The 25,582-nt window shown below is 41.9% G+C and overlaps 1 protein-coding gene across 7 annotated transcripts in view; it reads right to left on the minus strand.

Annotated features, from left to right (window-relative positions):
* bcas3 (BCAS3 microtubule associated cell migration factor) overlaps window positions 1–25,582 on the minus strand; it is a 423,910-nt gene that overhangs the window by 307,140 nt on the left and 91,188 nt on the right. For all 7 annotated transcript variants that reach the window (XR_010000122.1, XR_010000121.1, XR_010000123.1 and 4 more), the window contains exon 14: window positions 1,924–2,057. Coding sequence is in view for 4 of the 7 variants with exons in the window: in XM_062959513.1 (XP_062815583.1) it covers window positions 1,924–2,057 (134 nt within the window). In the remaining 3 variants the exon portion in view is untranslated. The remainder of the gene's footprint in view (window positions 1–1,923; window positions 2,058–25,582) is intronic.

Genomic DNA, 25,582 nt, shown 5'->3' on the forward strand with positions numbered 1-25,582 from the left:
AAAGGATACATAAGCCCATTTACATTGAAGAAGATGAGAATAGTGATTTGATTAGAGTTGGACAGTCTTATCTTAAATTAGAGCTTGATGTAAATATTCAAAAACATTGAACCTACTGATGCCTCAATTAATGTAATTCTTTGGTATCTATTTTTATTTCTGAAATTTACCACCCTCGGCTTATACTGGAGTCAATGTTTTCCCAGTTCTTTTGTGGTAAAATTAGGTGCCTCGGCTTATATTTGGGTTGGCTTATATTCGGTATTTATTTAATTTATTTATCTTATTGAATGTACCAATACACTTAACCCAATCATCACATGCCAACGTGCACTCATAATAAAAATAAATAAAAGCAGCAGAAGCAACAGAACAGATAGGATCAGTCCACTGAAATGCCAAAAGGATGGAGCTGGTGCCCACATAATGGCAGCGTTGGTGCCAGTCAGACTTCATTCAATTTGTGTACAACACATTGCTGTCTATGAACCTTCAAGTCAACATACTACAACATTAACATCACAGGGTTAAACTACACTGCCCAGCCATTCTTGTCCGGGCAAGTAGACACTTGTGAAAGGCTTCCTTGGCCATGAAATCACTTGAGCCACAAGGCACAGCAAGAACCCTGAGCTTTGGAAGCCTCAAAAATCCATACCACTCACACTGCAATTTACACAAGCAATTCACAGGACTAGGCACCGTCAAGACACAGCTTTTCTCACCGCCGAAGTAGGTTTGCTTTTGTTATAGGCAGAGGCTAAAAACACACACGTGCAATTACACCAAGGCTCAAAATGATAGGATACCCTTGGCAACCCCAACTGCCAATTTGGCACCACGGCCAGACATCTTCAAGATGTAGCCGGGAGAGTTATAAAACCAACACTCACACTTCTTGCCAAATGGGATGCCAACCTGGATAGTTTTAAAGCGGCTCAGATAAACACACAACACAACACATGCAAAAGCGTATGTGCATATATGTATATCATTCCCTATGCACTGTTTATTGTGAATATGAATATCTCCACTTCCCCTTTCTTGACAATTTTTCAATATCCTCTATGAAAGCGTTCACTTGCCTTCAGTTACATCATTCCATTCCCGATGAGATCCCTCATTGGTCAGGAATAATCTAGTCATTATTGTGGGGCTCAGGCACTGAATCAATTTGAAGGAACATTCACATTCGGCTAAATCACGCCAGAGCTTTAAATTGAACCACACAGTATCTAAATTGAACCATACAATCAAGCTTTGATTGAAAATACCTACAAGATATATCAAAACATATCCTTTAGAATTTGAAATATAAGAAGGAAACATTCAGTGGTGCTTTATACTATTTGTTTCTCTGGAAAGGGAAATTACTACTTTAGCCATGTGGGCCTGGGTGTGCGGACTCAAAACTGAAATCTCACTGATTTTAAATAGGGACAAGCCTACGTTTGCAACCAATGATCCTACAAGAGTTTCTCTGGGGCATTTTTAAGTGTTCCTTCCTAATAACAATAAGATATGCTGCAATGTGTATGCTCCGCTCAAGGCCTATTATTGCAATAATCATTTTGAGGACAAAACCACTCTGAGATGTATTTCTATTAGCTAAAGAGAGCAATGTCGCCAAATGTCCTCCAACTAACAGATGCCGCAGTCCCGTTTTCCACGCCAGCCCTGTCGCTTGACATATCATCGTCTTGACATTTCAGTCATTGTACAATGTGTGAGTCCAAATTATTTTGCAAATGGTTGGTTCTTAGACTTTGAGCGAGTGCAGCCATACTTTATATCATGTTAAAATGCACACACAAACCCTCTCACACCCGCATGCAGTCTGTTAGAAAAACACACAAATCCACCTTGAAGTGGACGTCCACTGACGTTAGAGAAAAGCCTCGTACAAATTCTGACTCAACTCACTTTGGCTTCGGTCTCTCCGCGGTGCAACGTGTACAAGTGATGGACGGCACTCTGCGAGGATGACCACGGGTGGGTGAGGATTTGGAAGACGTGGAAGTCGTGGCCCAGAGTATCGGCTGTGACGAGAAGCATGCCTGCGCAAAAGAAAAACAAGGGGATCAGAAGTTAAAACATAGGCATCGAGAATTAATTGACACCCATTTCGTCATGACCTCTGGTTTGAACAACGAATTTGGGAGGGTGTCATCTGACACGTGGTAAAGAAGCTTGCAACCAAAGCCCATCGTTTTATTGCTTTCTCACAATCTATATATATAAAAGAGTAATGAAATTTCGGCCTAGGACAAAACAACAAAACTACATATCCCAGAAACACTAAACTTGGCAGCACAACCCCTCATCCATGCCTCTATGTTCATACAACAAAAAGAAAAGAAAAAGAAAATCCTAATAAGAGGGAGATGAATAATTGTTTTTATCCAACTGCTGCCAGTTAGAAGGCTAAGGCCCGCCCACTTGGTCTCCTAGCAACCCATGCAGCCCAGGGGACAGGCAGAGTTAGGCCTCACTTAGGCCTCTTCCACACTGCCTATAAAATACAGATTATCTGATTTTAACTGGATTATATGGCAGTATAGACTCAAGGCCCTTCCACACAGCTATATAACCCATTTATAATCTTATATTATCTGCTTTGAACTGGATTATCTTGACTCCACACTGCCATATAATCCACTTCAGTGTGCAGTCGGACACAACCGGACTCAAGGTCAGGAGAAAACCTTGACCCTTTATCTTAACTACCACCAATTCCTCAATACTTTATATCCCATCCCACCATACTTTACCACAGCAACGCGTGGCCGGGCACAGCTAGTTTATATTATTTTGATTCTTCATACAAAAGGATGAATGGAACTTTGGCCCATCATCTCTCTAATCGGTTAAGATCATTTTGAATTCGGCTCCTGTCTTCTGGAGTATTGACTATCTCTCCCAATTTGGTGTCATCTCCAAACTTGATGATGATAAACTACTACAAGATAGCATGGAAGTGGTGTTTGACCCCAATAAAGATACATAATATGGATAAATAATAATAATAATAATAATAATAATAATAATAATAATAATAATAATAATAAAACTTTATTTATACCCCGCCACCATCTCCCCGTGGGGACTCGGGCGGCTCACAACGTTACAAAAGTAACAGCACAAATACACAGTTTAAAACACAAGAAGATGATAAAACAAGTTAAAACAAAGATTTAAACAACAGTAATAATATCAATAGTAATTATATATAATAAGAGCTGTTCAGAAAAATTTTGGCGAGGTTGTCAAGAAAGGGGGACATATATTCATATGTGGTGGGAATGTAAGTATGTACAGAGTTTTAGGGGAAAAGTCATAGTAGAAATAGAGAGTATCATGAAGAAAAAAATCAATATAAACCCAGCGACTATACTATTATCTATTTATAACACAGATGAATGGAAAGAAAATGAAAATAATTTGGTAACAATGTTGCTAACGGCTGCCAGGTTATTAATAGCAAGAAATTGGAAAGGGGAGGTGGAAATTAAAATAGAAGACTGGTACAAAGAAATTTGGAAATTAGCAATAAATGATAAATTAACATGCAATTTAAATGTCAAAAACGGCCTAAGGAAGAAAAATGATTTTGAAAGTATATGGAAGAAATTTATTGAAGAAACATGAAGGAGAGAAGATGGGAATCAACCCCCACCAGAAGAATTGAGGTTCTGGTTGGACTATAAAGAAATGGACTTTATATGGATTGTAAATATTTTTCTTTTCTTTGTAACAAAATTAAAAGTAATGTAATAAAAAATATTCAAAAAAAAACTTGATGATGATGATGCCTTCTAGCCCTTCATCTAAATCATTAGTAAAGATGTTGAGAGCAAAAAAAAAAAAAAAAGCAAGTTTCTTAATCTCTGAATAAGGAAGAAACTGGGGTGGTGTTTGCAGAGGTGCTTAGGATTGCAGCTTCACACACCAACTATATGATTGTACCGCTCGCATACCTAACTTATTTTTCCTTTTAAGAGAGAAGGTTGTTTAAAACACACGCTTCCAAAATGGATGGGGTGAAGTGTAAAAGTACGTAATGTGCAAAAGCTTTGCACGCACATGTGAGACTGGCTTCTGTCAGGAATTCTGGACTTTCCATGGCAAAACAAAAAACAAAAACAAAAAAACGGTGAAAACTGGGAAAGCTTTAAAGGAGATTTATCTGCTAGAATCATGTCAAGCCTCAAATGGAAGGCTATAATCTGTCTTCTTCTCGCTGTTTTCCGAGCGTGTTTAGTCTGCCCTCCAAATGCAAGATAATGACTAGGCAGCGGGGAAAGAAAGTTGTCGGTGACTTCTGGAAGGCACAAAATTGCTGTTGACTAACCCAAGATAACCACTCTTAGATTGTTTGACATTTTGGCATCGGCCGTTTCTTTTCTCAATTAAGCCCGAAAGTCGTAATTTTCTCCTTTCCTCCTCCCTGGAAGAAAAGCTTTTGGGGTACAAGGAAGAGGCAGCCAAGCCCAGAAGTCACAGGGACATTTCCATGGTTATTAGCCATCTGCAATAAATCACTACTAACCGAGGTCGGATTGAGCTCCCGACCATTAATAGCCTAGCTTGCTGTTGACCTATGCAGCTCGAAAGAGAGTTGCATCTGTCGAGTAGAAAATTTAGGTACCGCTTTATGTGGGGAGGCTAATTTAACTAGCCTAGGTTGCTGTTGACCTATGCAGCTCCAAAGAGAGTTGCATCTGTCGAGTAGAAAATTTAGGTACCGCTTTATGTGGGGAGGCTAATTTAACTAGCCTAGGTTGCTGTTGACCTATGCAGCTCGAAAGAGAGTTGCATCTGTCGAGTAGAAAATTTAGGTACCGCTTTATGTGGGGAGGCTAATTTAACTAGCCTAGGTTGCTGTTGACCTATGCAGCTCGAAAGAGAATTGCATCTGTCGAGTAGAAAATTTAGGTACCGCTTTATGTGGGGAGGCTAATTTAACTAGCCTAGGTTGCTGTTGACCTATGCAGCTCCAAAGAGAGTTGCATCTGCCGAGTAGAAAATTTAGGTACCGCTTTATGTGGGGAGGCTAATTTAACTAGCCTAGGTTGCTGTTGACCTATGCAGCTCCAAAGAGAGTTGCATCTGTCGAGTAGAAAATGTAGGTACCGCTTTATGTGGGGAGGCTAATTTAACTAGCCTAGGTTGCTGTTGACCTATGCAGCTCCAAAGAGAGTTGCATCTGTCGAGTAGAAAATTTAGGTACTGCTTTATGTGGGGAGGCTAATTTAACTAGCCTAGGTTGCTGTTGACCTATGCAGCTCCAAAGAGAGTTGCATCTGTCGAGTAGAAAATGTAGGTACCGCTTTATGCGGGGAGGCTAATTTAACTAATCTACGACACCATAAAACCTTCCAGCAGCGTGCGGAAAGGAATGAGGAAGTACTCCATTAATGACCCAGTGTCACAAGTGGAGGGTGAAGCAGCAGCTCCCGCTGTGGTCAGGATGAAGCAACCCTCATGAAGCCGGAAGCTGGAAAATGTTAAATTGCCTCTGTGTCTGTCTATATATGTCCTGAAAAAGGCAACCAGGTTGCAGATCTGTTGGATTGTGTGATATGGACAGGGCATGTCTGAGTGGCATCTATCCTCCAAAGATGATCGGGGCTAAATTGTAGGCCTTCTGTGTTCAGAGGATGTGAACATATCCACAGGGTTAGTGAATCTCAAGGAAGACCTGGGACAGATTTTTCAAATTAATTGCAAGGCTGTTGGCTTCCAAGAGAAGAATTAAACATTGAGATGTCTTTTTACAGCCTAACAGAGAGCCCTTTCCGTTCTTGCGTTCAGGCCGAGCTTTTATACGGGTGAACCGGGGCCATTTTCCATCCCCGTCTACTCATCACGTCTTCCACCCCACCTGGGTTGAATCGTACAGAACGTTGTCCTTTTAATGTGGGTGGCCCCGATCTGACGCCGACATATTTTCTTTAATGGGCCCGGCTGTGCGTTTGAAGATTGCCCACTATTAATTCCAGGAAAGTATATCACCATTTGTGTATTTTTCTTTTTTTTCCCCAATAGAAAAGTGCACGTTTGGGTATGTCCCGCATCCCACGCCTAGGCCACGGCTGACCTCACACGTTCTGCAACTTCAGCTTTCCTGACAAGCCAAGGGCTGTTCATACCATGTGGACTGGCTTTTCCTAGGCTTTTCCTAGGCCTCAGTACTGGTCCAACATTTGCAAAAAGAAACCCATTTACTGCCACCGTTTTGCCCCAGATCCTGACCTCTTTCCTTTACTCTGTGTGCCCAGGAGGGAGTTTCTCATCTAGTATCAACCATGGATTGTGGTTCCGGGTTTTAGCCTGCCACTTTTGGACTCTTGCTTACTGAGCTGTACTTGCAAGTAGATCTTCGAAAGCTATTTTTTGATTTAAGGCGTTTGTGTGCTGGCTGGTATCTGAACAGAGGACGAGCCGGAGATATCAATTCCTTTGTCCTGATGTCAGGTAGTACAATATAATTAAATAGTATAATTTCTCCAGCGGTGTAGGGCGTAGACATCCTGTGATAATACGGCATGTCTCATGAAGAGCCACATCCACTCTTTTAACGTGATGAGATGCGTATTCAGAGTAGGAAAGCGCAAGGGCCGATGTCTTCATTGTGTCTGGTTGTGATCCCCAGGTTGTGCCAGTCCGCTTTCGTATGATATTATATATGATAGTCAAGCAGTGCTTCTTGTAAGTCAGAGCAAGGTCCAGAGTAATTCCCGAGTGTTTTGATGTGCTGCAATGCTCCAGTGGAATTCCTTCCCAGGTCATCCTCAGAGCTCGAGGTGCTTGTCTGTTCTTAAGATGAAAAGCACACGTCTATGTTTTAGATGGATTAGGAATCAGCTGGTTTTCCCTGTAACAGGCAGTAAGAGCACCTAAAGCTTCAGAGAGCTTCTGTTCCACCATTTCCAAGCTCCCTGCTCGGGCGGTGATGACAAGATCATCAGCATAGACGAAACTCTCTGTAACGTCTGGCATTGGCTGCTCATTTGTGTAAATGTGAAACATTTGCGATGATTTAAAGTGTCATAATCTGCGGACAGATCTATGAGGACAGCTCCTGTAATCTTCTGCCTGTGAATGGGCTAATAGGGCTCACGATAGCCAATATTAAATAATAATAATAATAATAATAATAATAATAATAATAATAATAATATTTTCTTACAGCTGCTGTAAGAAAATTGCACAGACAGACTACAAACAGAGGCACAACTTTGTGGCCCAAATGATCCAATGGAACTTCTGCCTCAAGTACCACCTCCCAGCAGCAAAGAACTGGTGGGATCACAAACCTGCAAAAGTATTGGAAAATGAGCACGCAAAGATATTGTGGGACTTCCGAATCCAGACTGACAAAGTTCTGGAACACAACACACCAGACATCACAGTTGTGGAAAAGAACAAGGTTTGGATCATTGATGTCGCCATCCCAGGTGACAGTCGCATTGACGAAAAACAACAGGAAAAACTCAGCCGCTCTCAGGACCTCAGGATTGAACTTCAAAGACTCTGGCAGAAACCAGTGCAGGTGGTCCCGGTGGTGATGGGCACACTGGGTGCTGTGCCAAAAGATCTCAGCCGGCATTTGAAAACAATAGACATTGACAAAATCACGATCTGCCAACTGCAAAAGGCCACCCTACTGGGATCTGCACGCATCATCCGAAAATACATCACACAGTCCTAGAAACTTGGGAAGTGTTCGACTTGTGATTTTGTGATACGAAATCCAGCATATCTATCTTGTTTGCTGTGTCATAATAAAATAATAATAATAAGTTTATTTATATCCCGCCTCCATCTCCCCCGAAGGGGACTCGAGGCGGCTTACAGCAAAATCAGATACAAAACAATGATAAAATAAAATATGAAACATCAAAGAACAATAACAAAAACCAATAATAATATATACACAGCAAACTCCAACAATCGTCTTGTGTCTCGGATTTTGATCAAGGGGAGCAGACAGACATTTGCGCGTTGTTCTGTCTGTGAAGTTGTCTCCTCGTCCACCCCCCGAAGCCTTTGTTGTAAATGCTTAAAGGGCGGGATGTCTTTTGGCTTTAATCATGCCTTGATCGGAGTCAAGGTTATATCCATATGGATGCAATTCTTCTTCTTTTTCAAAAAATGGCAATCTCCATGTGTGCGTGGTGGGTGGTTTTCCAACATGGCAGGGGCGGAGAGGGTGCAGCTTGAAGACGCTTTGCCAAAGTCAGCGTGAAGCTCTTTGCAAATGGAAAGTGATTCCTTGACAAACTTCCTGTGGTTCACCAAAAGAGAAAAGGAGAAGCGCAGCTTGGCAAAAGGCACCACGTCCAAACAGTTTAAGAGGGAACGTGGTTCAGGAGAGTGAATTCTTCAAGGCTGAGGATGTCGCAGAACAACTTGTTTGTAACCCGAAGGCTTTGGGAAAGAGTCGATCATCCAGGATTAGGCAGGCCTGGCCACATTAGAGCGTGGACAAAATGGATTTATTTATTATATTTACAGTATTTATATTCCACCCTTTTTTCTCAGGGCAGATCACAATGCACGTATACATGGCAAACATTCAATGCCATTAGACATATGTCATATATAGACAGACACAGAGGCAATTCAACATTTTCCAGCTTCATGAGGGTATGCTCGATTCTGGCCACGGGGGAGCGGCCGTTTCGTCGACCACTTGTGACACCAAATCCTTGATGGAGTACTTCCTCATTCTTCTGCACACTGCTGCCTATTTTTATGGTGACGTAAATTAGTTAAATTAGCCTCCCCGCATAAAGTGGTACCTAAATTTCCTACTTGACAGATGCAGCTGTCTTTCGATGCAACTCTCTTTCGAGCTGCATAGGCCAACAGCAAGCTAGGCTATTAATGGTCGGGGGCTTAATCCGACCCGGGTTGGCTTCAAACTCATGACCTCTCATGAGTAGTGATTTATTGCAGCTGGCTACTAACCAGCTGTGCCACATGCCTGCCTGTATCCTCATCCGGCCTCTGGACTGATCCATTTGCAAACCTATTCCTATATTCCATCAATCAGTGACCCATATGTGGCTGGGACTCGTCTATGTTTGATCAGCTATGGGCACAGAAGAGCTTAGGAATCCCTCACTCCCCGGTCTGGGTCAGTCTTTATAACATTTTAAAGGAACTTGGATCTTGGAGCCAGGCTGTGGCGCAGCTGGCTAGTAACCAGCTGCTATAAATCACTACTGACCGAGAGGTCATGAGTTCGAAGCCCGGGTCGGGTTAAGCCTCCGACCATTAAAAAAAAAAAAATAGCCCCGGCTTGCTGTTGACCTAGCAGCCCCGAAAGACAATTGCATCTGTCAAGTAGGGAAAATTTAGGTACGCTTTACGCGGGAGGCTAATTTAACTAATCTACAACACCATAAAACTGCTCACGAGGAAAAGAAGAGGAAGAACAGCCACCAATGGACGGTGAAGCAACAGCTCCCCCTGTGGCCGGAATCGTGAAGCTGGAAAGATGTTAAAAAATGCCTCTGTGTCTGTCTAAAACTGAATGTTGTTTGTCTGTTGGCATTGAATGTTTGCCATATATGTGTTCATTGTAATCCGCCCTGAGTCCCCTTCGGGGTGAGAAGGGCGGAATATAAATACTATAAATAAATAAATAAATCTCCAACCAAGACTGCTCACAAATTCCTTGAAGAAGCTGTGGAAAATAGGCCAAGAATCTTAAGAAGGAAAAGGAAATTGGGATCGATGACAGACCAAGTAACACAACTTTCCACCAACAGACAAGGCAAAGACCATTTGGGGTTGCTTTGATTCTTAAAAAGCAAGGAAGGAATGACTTTATTCGATACTACCTTTCCCATCATCCACAGTGTGCACCCGGTTGGGGAAGGCTGGTTTTGTATATACACATTCCATACTCTTATTCCAAAAAAATCACTGAGGTTTTGGATTGGTCCTCTGTTTTCACACACATATGTGTGTCTATTTCTCTTTTTATGTGTTATTTTCCATCTCCCGTTACTTCTCCCTGAAGAGGTCTGGCTTCCAGTTCTTGTGGTTCTCAACTATATTAGTTTGACTATATAAACCAAAGGACTGCGTTGTTCAATTTCTGGCAGGTGAAGACAAGGCTGACCTAGGTTACTGAAAGTTAAGTACGGGAACACTTTTGCTCAGGCAAGCAATTCTTTCTTTCCTTACGCCAACTGTTTCCATCTCTCTTTTCCGAACCGAAATAAATGTAATAGTAGCAACAATAATAGAGAAAAATAATAAATGTACCATATATTCTCGAGTATAAGCCGACCCAAATATAAGCCAAGCAGGACCCTCACCCGAGTATAAGCCAAGGGGGGTTTTCAGTCTTAAAAAAGGGCTGAAAAACTAGGCTTTTATTATTATTAATAATACATTTATTATTTCACTCTGATATTATTATATTTATTATTTTACTCTATTTATTATTACTTGTATTATTTTACTCTATTGTTATTAAAAGGATACATAAGCACATTTACATTGATGAGAATAATGTTTTAATCAGAGTTGGACAGTCTTATCTTAAATTTGAGCTTTATGTAAATATTCAAAATCATTTAAACTACTGATGCCTCAATTAATTTAATTTTATTGGTACAGTAGAGTCTCATTTATCCAAGACTCACTTATCCAACATTCTGCATTATCCAATGCATTTCTGTAGTCAATGTTTTCAATACATCGTGATATTTTGGTGCTAAAATTGTAAATACAGTAATTACTACATAGCATTACTGTGTATTAAACTACTTTTTCTGCCAAATTTGTTGTGTAACATGATGTTTTGGTGCTTAATTTGTGTAATGATTACCTAATTAGATGTTTAATAGGCTTTTCCTTAATCCTTCCTATTATCCAACATATTTGCTTATCCAACGTTCTGCCGGCCCGTTTATGTTGGATAAGTGAGACTCTACTGTATTCAAAAACATTTAAACTACTGATGCCTCAATTAATTTAATTTTATTGGTACAAGTAGAGTCTCATTTATCCAACACTCGCTTATCCAACGTTCCGCATTACCTAATTTGATGTTTAATAGGCTTTTCCTTAATCCCTCCTTATTATCCAACATATTCGCTTATCCAAGATTCTGCCGGCCCGTTTAGCTTGGATAAGTGAGACTCTACTGTATCTGTTTTTTATTTCTGAAATTTACTGCTCTCGGCTTATACCGTAGTCAATGTTTTCCCAGTTCTTTTGTGGTAAAATGAGGTGCCTCGGCTTATATTCGGGTCGGCTTATACTCGAGTATATACGGTATCTCAAAACTATACTCAACTTGGGAGGGTGTTAATGTATTTGCTTCAATTTGCAGCTTCCACATTCTGTTTTGTGGAGGGGAAAAGATGTGGCGATATACATGAAAGGAGAAAAAGGGTCCAGATCCAGATTGTGGCTGGAGAGCTATTTCTGCAGGATCAAGAAGACTAAACCAGACTCGGGCCTGGCCATAAACTCAAGCCCACGCCCTGAACGAGGTGCCAAGCCACAAGAAGAATGTGCGTCAACTGGGAATACAAGGGAGAGAAGAACTTCTAATTATAGGGCCTGGAAGCGGAAGCCGAGAGTGATGAGGAGTGTGTGTGTTTACTCGGGAGCTTCCTCCGGGAGAGATGGGGTTGGCTCTCCAGGGTGGGATTGGAGCGGCTGATGAGAGGCAGAAAGGGCTCCCGGGCCCGGAGAGGGATCCAGACGGGACCAGGACGGCTTCTGCGGCCGTGTCGGAACATCAGTCTTCTCAACTAGGCGTCAGTTGGTTAGCCCAAGAAGGACAAATTAAAGGGTAGACAAATCTCAGCTGGGTACTCCTCCTGAGACGAAAGAGAAGGGGGAAAAAGAAGGAAACCAACACAGCTCCAACATCTCCGGGACATCCTATTTATAACACCTCTCTAATTGCAGAGCTCTTGACGGGATCTGTGTCAGCAAGAGGCACGGAGTTTTGCCTTGGGCACACACAAACACACACAAAAAAGGTTCCCTTGAGTATCAAGGTCTTGGAAGGAAGAGTTCACAGAATAATAGTCAAGACCATTATCATGGCGTCCCTCAAAGCAGCCGTTCCCAAACTATGTGCTCAAGTAAGAGGGTAAGAAAATCTGTAAGAAAATTGCACAGACAGACTACAAACAGAGGCTCAACTATGATTCATTCATTCATTGGAAACTAAGCAACCCGAAAGATAGTTGCATCTATCAAGTAGGAAATTTAGGTACCACTTATATGTGGAGAAGCTAATTTACGACACCATAAAAATTATCCCAGCCGCCGTTGGAATGAGGAAGTTGCCGTCGCAGTGGAGGATGAAGCAGCTGCTCCCCCTGAGGCCGGAATCAAGCATGCCCTCAGGAAGCTGGAAGCCGGAGAAGGTTTAAATTTGCCTCTGCGTCTGTCTCTGTCTCTGTTCTATGTTTATATGGCATTGAATGTTTGCCTTATATGTGAATAATGTGATCCGCCCTGAGTCCCCATCGGGGTGAGAAAGAAGGGCGGAATATAAATACTGTAAATAAATAAATAAATAAATAAATAAATAAGGCAAGATTACAGGTATATGAAGAAGTGCTGCATATAATAATAATAATAATAATAATAATAATAATAATAATAATAATAATACATCACACAGTCCTAGACACTTGGGAAGTGTTCAACTCGTGATTTTGTGATATGAAATCCAGCATATCTATCTTGTTTGCTGTGTCGTAATAATAATAATAATAATAATAATAATAATAATAATAATAATAATAATAATTAACCCTAATATACATCACACAGTCCTAGACACTTGGGAAGTGTTCAACTTGTGATTTTGTGATATGAAATCCAGCATATCTATCTTGTTTGCTGGGTCATAATAAAATAAAATAATAATAATAATAATAATAATTTTATTTTTGTATCCCGCCACCATCTCCCCAGAGGGACTCGGGGCGGCTCACAGATATAAAGCAAGCATACAGTGATATCAAATACAAATATCAAATACAGAAACACACAAATAAATTTAAAAGGCATAATTTTTTTTTTACCTAACTATGCTTATGAAGACCAAACACCAACCACAGCAACTGGCAGAGGATCTGACACTTCAATCTGACATCTTTGGACCAATAGAAAGAAGCCGGGAATTGTGGCCTACAGGCTTACTTTCAACACCTCGCTTTAAAAAATTCTACAAATATCTACCCTTCTTGCCAAAGAAACTCCATAAATTTGACAAAGCACAGTTCTATGCAGCAGGTTTTCTCAATTTCCAACACTTTGCTGGGACTTCTAAATAATCTCGCAAGGTTTTTATGGGAGGCGGAGGCTGCCCACTTACTCTGATAAATGAGAAAACACTTCTGCAAAGAAAATTCCAATTTAAACTTCTTTAACGATTAACCCAAGACCACCATCGCATTTCAATATGCCACAATTAGCTAACCAGAGGAATGTCAGCTCTGTTAGAGGTGCAGTCAGGCATCCACGGGGTACACGGTTTCATCTGTTCTACGGCAGGCCGGACATTAATTCTGCCGGTTATGAATGGGTGGAAAAGCTCTCCTTGAGCTTAAAATTTAGACATGTCACATTTCACAGCTCTCCGCTGGCAGGATTGGGAGGGAAGATCAATTATTTACTCAATGACAATGGAAAAAACAGGTATTTATTGGAGATCAGGGTTCCTGAAAAAGCGAACCACGTCTTCCAAGTCTCAGTTGAACGTGTCTCTTTTCCGTTGCAATCAATCCAGAAGTACATGTGTTAGCTATTCTGAAAGTTTCCATCTCAGCCGGTCCCCAAACCAAACCCCAAACTGCTGCTTAAATACCTCAAAGTTTAAATAGAAGCTGGGGAGGTGGCACCAAAGCTGCTGGAAGGGAACACACAAAACTGTCAGATCTGGAGAGTTTCCCATCTCCCGATCCCATCTGACCCTGAAAGTTAAGCAGAATCAGCTCTAGTTAGGGCTTAGATGGATTACCATCAACGGATGCCAAAAGTAGCCACGGGAAGCCCTCTCAGCCCTGGAAACAGCAACAAAAAGCCCACAATATGGTTCAGATTTATGGATGACACCTACACCATTTGGAGCCATGGAGAAGAAGAACTCAACACGTTCCTGGACCACCTCAACAGCATTTAACCAGAGGTCCAATCCACCATTTGGAGCCATGGAGAAGAAGAACTCAACAAGTTCCTGGACCACCTCAACAGCATCTAACCAGAGGTCCAATCCACCATTTGGAGCCATGGAGAAGAAGAACTTCACAAGTTCCTGGACCACCTCAACATCATCCACCCCAACATCCAATCCACCATTTGGAGCCATGGAGGAGAAGAACTCAATAAATTCCTGGACCACCTCAACAGCATCCAACCAGATATCCAATCCACCATTTGGAGCCATGAAGAAGAAGAACTCAACAAGTTTCTGGACCACCTCAACAGCATCTAACCAGAGGTCCAATCCACCATTTGGAGCCATGGAGAAGAAGAACTCAACAAGTTCCTGGACCACCTCAACAGCATCCACGAATACATCCAATCCACCATTTGGAGCCATGGAGAAGGAGAACTCCACAAGTTCCTGGACCACCTCAACAGCATCCACCCCAACATCCAATCCACACTTGGAGCCATGGAGAAGAAGAACTCCACAAGTTCTTGGACCACCTCAACAACATCTACCCAAACATCCAATCCAACATTTGGAACCATGGAGAAGAAGAACTCCACACGTTCCTGGACCACCTCAACAGCATCCATCCCAACATCCAATCCATTTGGAGCCATGGAGAAGAAGACAAGTCTACATAGGGACCCCCAAACATGAAAGGCACTGCAGTCTAATTCAGCCAGAGAAGTTGGCCATAGCAGAGCACCTGATGAACCAACCTGAACACAGAATATTATTTGAGAACACAGAAATGCTGGACTATTCTAACCACCACCACGTCTACGCAGAGAAGCCATACAAATTCAAAACCATGTGGACAATTTCAACAGAAAGGAGGAAACCATGAAAATCTGGCTACCAGCATTAAAAAAACCACTCTACAATCAGGGCAGCAAATAAAGAGAATCAGGGCCAGCTAATACCTCCCAACAAAGAATTCCCCCAGGCAGGAAACAGCCAGGCTTTGAAGCTGCAATGCTACTACTCAATGCTAATCAAGGTGGCCAATAACAGCATTCACACTTGTTTCCACTAGTCCACAGACCATTATTTGGAGTCTCATGTAGATTCACTCGACAGCACTAGAATATTATGCTTTCTGCCCAATGATTCCTGCCTAGATAGAATCATGTGTAAGACTCGGAAATAATCAAGAGAAAGATATTATTTTTCACAACCTATGTGTGAATCAAAAATGTGAGGAAAATTTCAGCATCGCAGCCATTCTTAGTTTCTCGCTGGAAAAAAATTGCAACGTAGAAAATAGTCAGCAGTAGACTGAATTCACCCTCGTGCTGAGAGCAAATGAAACCACAAGAACAGAGCTAGAGGCAATACAGGACTTATGTTTATCTACCACTGCACTAATGTTTAACTCAAATCGTAACATTTATAGCTCCGGGTTAAGCTTTGGCATTAAAAATTGAAAGCTGAAATATTGCTCCTGCCACTGGAAGTAGTAATCATTCCACTACAACAGCTATTTCCACAGCCGGGGTGCCAAGAAATTACAACGAAGCTCTTCATAATACGGTCAAAATCACATCGATGCTTGACTCCCAACCTGCGATTACCTAGAATGCTGATTAAAATACAACTTTAACGCAGCAGCGAATCTCCCCGATAAGGCTGGAACCTGCCGACCACGACATGGCCATTAATTCCCAGACTGCAAACTTGAACTCTTAATGAGTCCCAGCAAGGCAATTCTTGTTGTGTTCACCAATGAAGAATTAAATCAGGTGAAAAGGTGAAAAAACAACCTGCTTAAGATCGTTGTTCCAGACGGGCACACTTGTTGGCCACGGCTTTGCCTTTGTCAGAGCCGAGACGCTTTTAATCTGACCCATCGTGGCTCTTCATATGTTTGTTTGTTTATTTATTTACAGTACAGTAGAGTCTCACTTATCCAAGCCTCGCTTATCCAAGCTTCTGGATTATCCAAGCCATTTTTGTAGTCAATGTTTTCAATATATCATGATATTTTGGTGCTAAATTCATAAATACAATAATTACAACATAACATTACTGTGTATTAAACTACTTTTTCTGTCAGATTTGTTGTATAACATGATGTTTTGGCGCTTAATTTGTAAAATCATACCCTAATTTGATGTTTAATTTGATGTTTAATCCTTCCTTATTATCCAAGATATTCACTTATCCAAGCTTCTGCCGGCCCGTTTAGCTTGGATAAGTGAGACTCTACTGCATTTATATTCCGCCCTTCTTTCTCACCCTAAAGGGGACTCAGGGCGGATCACAATGCACATATACATGGCAAATATTCAATGCCATTAGACAAACGACATATAGACAGACACAGAGGCAATTTAACATTTTCCAGCTTCCGGCTTCATGAGGGTATGCTCGATTCCGGCCACGGGGAAGTTGCCGCTTCATCATCCACTTGTGACACTGAGTCCTTGATGGAGTACTTCCTCATTCCTTTCTGCACGCTGCTGGCAGTTCTATAGTGTTGTGAATTAGTTAACATAGCCTCCCTGGATAAAGCGGTACCTAAATTTTCTACTCAAGAGATTCAACTGTCTTTCGAGCTGCTTAGGTCAACAGCGAGCTAGGCTATTATTAATGGTCAGGAGCTCAATCCAACCCAGGCTTCGATCTCAGTAGTGATTTATTGCAGCTGGCTACTAACCAGCTACGCCACAGCCTGGCCTTTCTCATATTGGCAATGGTTCTTACAATAAACAGATGAAATAGTCCGAACACCACAGCAACAATATTTTGGTAGGTCACTCTATTTTTTAAAATGGGAGTCTACAATGGGCCACAGGGGCAAAAACATCGCAAAGATGCACAAAACACAGGTAAAGGACAAAAGTGACCAAATGGCTGGACAGAAAGACGCATGGTGATATGAGAAAGATGAGCAGCTCTCACACAGGACCATCCCAGAGCATTTTGTTGCCCAAGGCAAAGAATCATAGAATCCTACACATGGGCCATCCAGTCCAACCCCATTCTGCCAAGAAGCAGGAAATCACATTCAAAGCATCCCTGACAGATGGCCATACAGCTTCTGTTTCAAAGTCTCCAAAGAACACACTCTGAGGCAGAGAGTTCCACTGCTGAACAGCTCTCCTTACAGTCAGGAAGTTCTTCCTAATGTCCAGGTGGAATCTCCTTTCCTGTAGTTTGAAGCCTTATTCCATTGCGTCCTAGTCTCTAATCTGTTAGGATCGTTTTGAGTTCTGCTCCTGTCTTCTGGAGTATTAGCCATCCCTCCCAATTTGGTGTCTGCAAACTTGATGATCGTGCCTTCTAACCCTTCATCTAAAGAGCAAGACAGCAAACAATGGAACCAAAAAATCATGAGCAATGTGGTATTTTAACAGTGAAAGACTTGGGGAAAAGATGACACAAAAACAGATAGTGTCAAACCCAAAAGATCCGTTTCCAGAAGCAGGGCTATATCAACAATATACATTCAGCTTCACTTCTAGTCATCTTGCAAGGGCCACAAATCTTCAGAATCTGTCAAATGTGTTTCCATGGTTTTTTATTTCTTTCTTAAGGTCCACATCCACATTTATTTTCCCCTCCGGGGGCCTCCTTTAGAAAAGAGAAGCCTAGCCAGTTCTTCCAGTGCAACGGAAAAGTCCAGATTGTATGATCTTTATCAGGGATGTGATTTACAAGCCTTGGAGCCTTAGAGCGGGAGGTCGGTCCAGTTTGCCACTTGCCCGGTCCTCATCCAGATCAACCAACGTTGCTGCCAGCGCTGTAAATGTGACCATTAAAGTGTTTGTTTTAATTCTGACCTCAGAGTCACAGCTAATAAACAAGAAAGGCAGTGGGAAATTGGAAAACAAACTCAACGCAGCTGCCGGACTGGCTGGTTCGCAGCAACATTTAACTGCATCCTTTAATTTCAGGTTCTATGAATAGATCCCATACACTGTACGCTGCATGCCAAGCAGCTCAAGGCGCTGCCGCCATTTCCCCCTCGTGAACTCCGTTTGCATTGGGTTGAACGGAACCCACCGTTACAATCGATCACAACGACTTCAACGAATCCACATCCTCCGACATTCACAGATCAAATTCAGAAACGCGAGGCAAAGCATCATGAGAGTGTGGTGGAGCCAAAAGAGAGTGTATACCTTCCACAGATATAGAAACCTTCCTTGCTTAGTTTCTACATATACCTCACAACCTCCGAGGATGCCTGCCACGGACGTGGGCGAAACGTCAGGAGAGAATGCTTCTGGGACATGGCCATACAGCACGGAAAACATGCAACAACTCTGTGATTCCGGCCATGAAAGCTTTCGGCAACACAGCGCCAGGTAACACGTCCCAACAAAGGATTCCCCCAGGCAGGAAGCAGTCAGGCTTTGAAGCAGCAAGGCTATTCAGTGCTAATCAAGATGACCAATTGAAACATTCCCACTTGCCTCAAACAGACAAGAGTTCTCTCTCTCACCCTGGACATTATTCCACAGATACATAAACCCCCCTTGCCTAGTTTCAATATACATCACAACCTCTGAAGATACCTGCCATAGATGTGGGCGAAATGCCAGGAGAGAATGCTTCTGGAACATGGCCATACAGCCTGGAAAATTTACAGCAACCCAATTTAACCACACTTCATAATGTTAAGTGTTCTGAAATTGTCCAATATTTCTCAACAATCCTCATTACAGGCAGTTCTCGAGTTTTTGCTTGAGAAACTGCAAGTCACTTCTGGTATGAGAGAATTGGCAGTCTGCAAGGATGTTGCCCAGATGTTTTGATGTTTTTACCATTCTTGTGAGAAGCTTCTTTCATGTCACCACATGGAGCTGGAGCTGAGAGAGGGAGCTCATCTGCGCTCTCCCCGAATTGGATTTGAACTGGCAACCCAACCTTCAAATCAGCAGTCCTGCCGGCACAAGGGTTTAACCACTGTGCCACCGACTTACAATGGGGAAAAGGAGTCTCCACTGAAGCTTTATCTCCAATCCTTGTTTCCGCAACAAAAATGAACCTGTTCCAGCTTACAAACAAATTTAATTTAAGAACAAACCTACAGAACTTGCCTGTATATGCTTTTGGAGCAAACCATTACTAAGTAACTCTCTTTAGATTGCAGACAAGAGGCCGAGATAAAAGAATATCTTCCTTAGGACTGTTTAGTCCATGGAAGATATGAAGCTTTGGAGCTCACGATCTTTGCTATTATACCACACCGTCTTTTTGCATATCAGGCATAAAAAGGTAGCCTTTATATCCCTGCTTTATTGACTTCTGAAAACTAGATGGAATACCTTTTTAACAAGTAGCTCCACTACTTTTAAGAGCCCTATTATACAGCCTATGAAAATAGTTTTGCGGGGCCTATATAATTGCTAACAGCTAAGTGCTAATGGCATTATATAAACAGGCTTCAATGTGGCCTATTCATAAATGCTACGGCACCCGGGTCAAGCTCAACCACACAAAGCCTAAGGAATAAGGACAACAAAGAAAGGCCTTTAAATAAACACATGACAGACAAAATGATATGAAAGTGCTGCTAATTGCTCTTTGTGTGAATCATATCATGGGATAAGATTTCCTGCAAATGAAACTAAACGCTGAAAGTTACAGAACAAAGTTGTAATCTCTATGGTAAGGAACATCCTTCGTGAAAGCAATTCCCCAAATGCCCCGATTTCCTGAGATCAATAGTTTTTTTTAGGTTTTTTTTCATGTCAGGAGCAACCAGAGTTGCAATCAATAGTAAGGGCAAGTCTCCCACAATGCGGAGCAAAAGGCTCTTGGGATACTACCAAGCAACACACCGACCTCTGTTCTCTATCTCAATGTATTAACATTCCAAACTAAAAAGGGCAGGCCATTTGCTAATGCCCCTAAAATAATAATAATAATAATAATAAGAAGAAGAAGAAGAAGAAGAAGAAGAACCTGCTTTGATTGAAGTCAAGAATCAGAAACTCCTCAAAGCACAACAGACAAAGAATCAGTACAAGAAAACCGCACTACAAACTAGAGCTGACAGCTGGCACAACAAAACATTGCATGGAAAGTTCCTTGACAAAATTGAAGGAAAAGTTGATAAGGAGAAGACCTGGCTCTGGCTCACGAATGGGACCCTGAAGAAGGAGACAGAAGGCCTGATCCTTGCAGCCCAGGAGCAAGCCATCAGGACAAAGGCAATTCAGGCCAAGATCGAAAAATCAGCTGATGACCCAAAATGCAGACTGTGCAAGGAAACCGACGAAACCATGCATCATGTCCTCAGCTGCTGTAAGAAAATCGCACAGACAGACTACAAACAGAGGCACAACTATGTGGCCCAAATGATTCATTGGAACTTATGTCACAAGTACCACCTGCCAGTAGTAAAGAACTGGCGGGATCACAAACCTTCAAAGGTAGTGGAAAATGAGCACGCAAAGATACTGTGGGACTTCTGAATCCAGACTGAAAGTTTTGGAACACAACACACCAGACATCACAGTTGTGGAAAAGAAAAAGGTTTGGATCATTGATGTCGCCATCCCAGGTGACAGTCACATTGACGAAAAACAACAGGAAAAACTCAGCCGTGATCAGGACCTCAAAATCAAACTGCAAAGGCTCTGGCATGAACCTGTGCCACCCTAAGGAAAGTCCTCCCTCTCAATTGTAAAACAAGTGGAACGTAGAGAATTCCCAGGACTACTCAGTCCCGGCAGATCACATAAAACCAATGTTCTATTAAACCACTTGTGGTGGAAACGGATGGGACAGGAATAATTGGTTTAATAACTTCTGGAGTTATTAGCTCAGCAACTTGCTCAACTCCAACCTAAAGGGAAGATGTCTTTAATAAAAGTGCGCTCAATAACACTGGAGTCACTCGCTCAGCTCCTAGGGACTGGAGTCTAGACAAATCACCAGTTTAGTCTAGTCTGGCTTAAGATGGAGCAATTGATTCGGCCGAATAACAATTTAATCCTTTCCCTCCTCCTCTTGTTATTAAGATTACACACACTCAGAATTCCTGGCAGACTGTCATGTACAACATTAAGAGCTTGGAGGCCAATTCATAAACATCTTAATCATCCAGCCCCCGATGGTGTAGATTCCTTCCGTCTCCAACGACCTCCCAAACTGTATGGAGTCCCAGGCGCCTTCGCCCCAAGGACCGCTCGCGGATTTACGTTTACGGGTCAGATGTGTTCTCATCGGGGTCACTGTAGCATCCGTGATGTTTGTAAACTGTTTGGGCCTATTTAAATAAAGGAGATGATTCAAGACTCGGTCCTTTCTCATGAAACTTTTACTGGAAGGAGTTTAGATGGAGATCTGATAAGACTAGGATCCAAATCACCTTTAGACTCACTGGGTGGCCATCAACAAGGTACAAGCTGGAATATATTGGGTCTCAGACCAGGAGAGAGATGGACTCCAGTTAATATAATGATGATAATAATAATAATAATAATAAATTAAAGTCAAAAATCAGAAACTCCTCAAAGCACAGCAGACAAAAAACCAGTACAAGAAAACCGCACTACAAACTAGAGCTGACAGCTGGTACAACAAAATATTGCATGGAAAGTTCCTTGACAAAATTGAAGGGAAAGCTGATAAGGAGAAGACCTGGCTTTGGCTCACAAATGGGACACTGAAAAAGGAAACAGAAGCCCAGGAGCAAGCCATCGGAACAAATGCAATTAAGGCCAAGATCGAAAAATCAGCTGGTGACCCAAAAAGCAGACTGTGCAAGGAAACCGACAAAACCATTGATCATATCCTCAGCTGCTGTAAGAAAATCGCACAGACAGACTACAAACAGAGGCACAACTATGTGGCCCAAATGATTCATTGGAACTTATGCCTCAAGTACCACCTCCCAGCAGGAAAGAACTGGTGGGATCACAAACCTGCAAAAGTATTGGAAAATGAGCATGCAAAGATATTGTGGGACTTCCGAATCCAGACTGACAAAGGGTAAGTATTGCAGTTGATGCATCTCGGCACTCAGAGGCTGGTTGCCATGGAGAAGTGGGCGGAGCCAACTGCCCGTTTTGCTGAAGAAGTGCAGAGTTTAAAAAAGAGAGCCAGTCTGTGCTCTGAAGAGGCACAGGGAAGACTGATCCTAGGTTAAGGGAATCAGGGAGACTCAATTGGTCATTTTGTTTTTGTTAATGTATTTGCGCTGTTACTTTTGTAACATTGTGAGCCACCCCGAGTCCCCACGGGGAGATGGTGGCGGGGTATAAATAAAGTTTTATTATTATTATTATTATTATATGTTTGGACAAGGAAGCTGGGCCGGAACCGTTTAGAGCTTTATAGGCCACAGCTAGCACCTTGAATTGTGCTCGGTAGCAAATTGATGGCAGTATGCTCCCTATATGCCGCTCCAGTGAGCAACCTGGCTGCTGCCTGTTGGACTAATGGAAGCTTCCGAACAGTCTCCAAAGGCAGCCCCACGTAGAGTGCGTTGCAGTAGTCTATTTGGGATGTAACAAAAGTGTGGATCACTGTGGCCAAGTCCGGCTTCAGAGTTGAAAAACTGCATTACCTCTAATGAATAAAAATACCCTCTCAAAATTGTTGGGAATCATCCTGGACTACTACTCAAGTCTAGCTGTAGTTAGATAGATGATAGAGTTAGACTGAGGGAATCCTTTCCCTGTTTCCAGAGCATGCCTAGACAGGCTTTACTGTGTTTCACTCTATCCTGTTTACGTCACATCCCTTACTTTGAAGTTAGTAGAAATGTGAATCTCTAGGGACACTAACTTCTCATTGGTCAGAATGTTTTATGGCCCCAATAAACTGGATCATGAGGTTGGAACCATTTTGGTTCTCTCTTCTCCCTTTGTTCTTCTAGCGAACAAGAAGCATCTCACCATCTCTCCTGCCAAGATGTAACTATTTAGATGTTTGTTATTTTTCCTTAGAAATCAGTCTAGAGTAGACTAGACAGCTCCCAAGCCTTTCTATCTACAATGGAGTTCTTTTTACCTGAATAAATACTTTTTGAACTTTTATTGAGACTCTGTAGTCTATTGCAATCCTAAATAGACAAAGGCTTCTCTTGCTCAACCCGTGTAAGTAACTGTTGCATTTGAAAGCTTTGCTTTTGCTACTATGCTGCATTTGGGTGGAATCTCCCCCAGAGAGGGTTACATTGACTCTAACCACAACAAAAATAACCAGGTTTGGTGAACTAGAAACTTTTTTCTTTCTATCCAGCCAGCTGATGTACTTACTGCAAGTGACTAACAGGCCTATGTGTTGACAAGTAAACAAGCCAAGGATAGGGTGAGTGTGCCTATGTCTTCAAAGGGAGAGAGTGTGAATTGTGACTTTCTGGGGTTTTATAAAGAAGGCTGGTTTCCATTTTTTCCAACGCCAGGAATGGGAGATGCCACTGCAAAGCCTTCAAGGAATCACTCTGCAACACGTATGGATGCTGTGACAACATAGAGCCCTTTCCCTGTCAAAAGCAGTAAGAGCAATGGGGCTCCGAACCAAGTGCAGCCAGTAAGCAGTTCTGACATAACAGATGGGCTGTCATCCCCACGTCCGACCGGTCACTGCAAGCAGGAGATAGGACATCTATTCCAGTTTTGTGCTTTGAAATGTGATTTCATCCCAAACCTCTTCGAGGCATTTTAATTCACTTTAGGACTCATTAATTTAGGCAGGCGGAAGCTCTTGATCTTCCCCGGCCCCTTTTCACTGACCGCCGAGCAGTCAATCAAAAAGTTATTACTCCGCCATAAAAAGGATAATAAACAAGTTACCCTGTCACTGGACAGAATGGCGTGGACAGGATGCATTCGCCTTGCCCACAAGCCTTTCTCGGCTGAAAGAAAGAAGGAAGGAAGGTGAGGGGCAAAGGTGCTCTCGTTGAGGCTTTCAATATTGTTTTCAGATCATCCCCCCCCCCCCCCTTGCCACACTGAACATGGAAAACTAGGCTAAAAGAGAAGTCGGAGTTTTATTCTCCAGGTTAAACATTAAGTGCAAAAGGATAAGTGGGGTTAAATCTCAGATAATGTTTGCAGAAACCTCAAGAAATAAAATATTTGGGGGGCGGGAGGAAACCATTGTTTGAACTGAAAATCCAACGGATGAGGAAATCTTCCATTACCTGACTTTTCAGAAGCATTAATGTCTGTTCTCTATGGATATTGGTTGCAATGTCTTGACCCAGAGCAGACGTAATGCTCTCAGTTTCTATGCATAGTTAAGAAATTGGAAGCATACATCACCTCCGACGTGACAATTCCATTCTTTTTCCCAACCAACAGTACAATTTCAGAAGGAAACTGTCACCAATGGCAGGATTTTTGTCAGGAGGAGGTGAGGTGAAAAAGAAACCAGATTGTTGAAAGGATACCTCCATGCCAAACCTCCTCACCAGTGGTGCGTGACTCCACAAAAATTGGCAAAGTGTTAAAAGAATATTAAAGATCAATGTTGGAAATGTGAAAAATATGTAGGCACTTTCTTCCACATGTGGTTGGGGTGTAAAATAGCAAAGGAATATTGGGAAAAAAATACACGAAACAATACAAAAAATCATTAGACTTTCAACTAAAACCTGAGTACTTTCTATTAGGAATGACTGATAGGAATTTTAACAAGAACCAAGAGATTCTATTCAACTATTTTGTAACAGCAGCCAAAATAGTTTATGCAAAGAAATGGAAATCAACAGAAATACCAACTAAAGAAGAATGGATATTAAAGATTATGGACATAATATGGACATACTCTGACATACTACCTGAAAACCCATCATGGTAAACCAGTTAAAAAAACGGACTGGACATTACTGACAACCTACATAGAACAAGAGGAACTTTTTATAAACATATAAGGACGGCGTGGACAAATGAATAGTAATAGATACAAAACACTTTTATTTCACCTAGAAGGAAAGACGGGAAGTACAATATATTTATTTTATTTTATTTTTAACTTTCTCAATATTTCTTTTTACTTCCTTTTGATTTTTCTGAAGATGATACCCAAGCTAGCCAGGTGCAAAGGAAGGACAACTCCCGGTTAGATAATGTGCAGACAGAGGCTGCTGCTAATGAGCTCTCTGGCCTTGATGAAACAGAATCTCTGGATCGAGCTGGCCGTTTGGAATTTCGGTGCAGGAGTGTTTGAATAGCAAACAAGAAAGAGGTCAGAGGCCAAAGAAATGCATTCATGATGTGCAGAGAATATTAAAAGGTGTGCTGAGAGAGAAATCTTTGTCAAAAGCAACGTCTTGTTTTGGAGTGCAGAAGCAAGCTCTTGCTTTCCTGAATTACCTTGCAGCCTTGTGTATTCAAGTTATGGCATTTTGTCAAGCATTCATGGAAACTTGTTTTACGACTTACGTTTTCTTGGTTTTGCAAC

This window comes from Anolis carolinensis, unplaced genomic scaffold, assembly GCF_035594765.1.
Source record: "Anolis carolinensis isolate JA03-04 unplaced genomic scaffold, rAnoCar3.1.pri scaffold_7, whole genome shotgun sequence".
In the NCBI taxonomy this organism is placed as follows: Eukaryota; Metazoa; Chordata; class Lepidosauria; order Squamata; family Dactyloidae; genus Anolis; species Anolis carolinensis.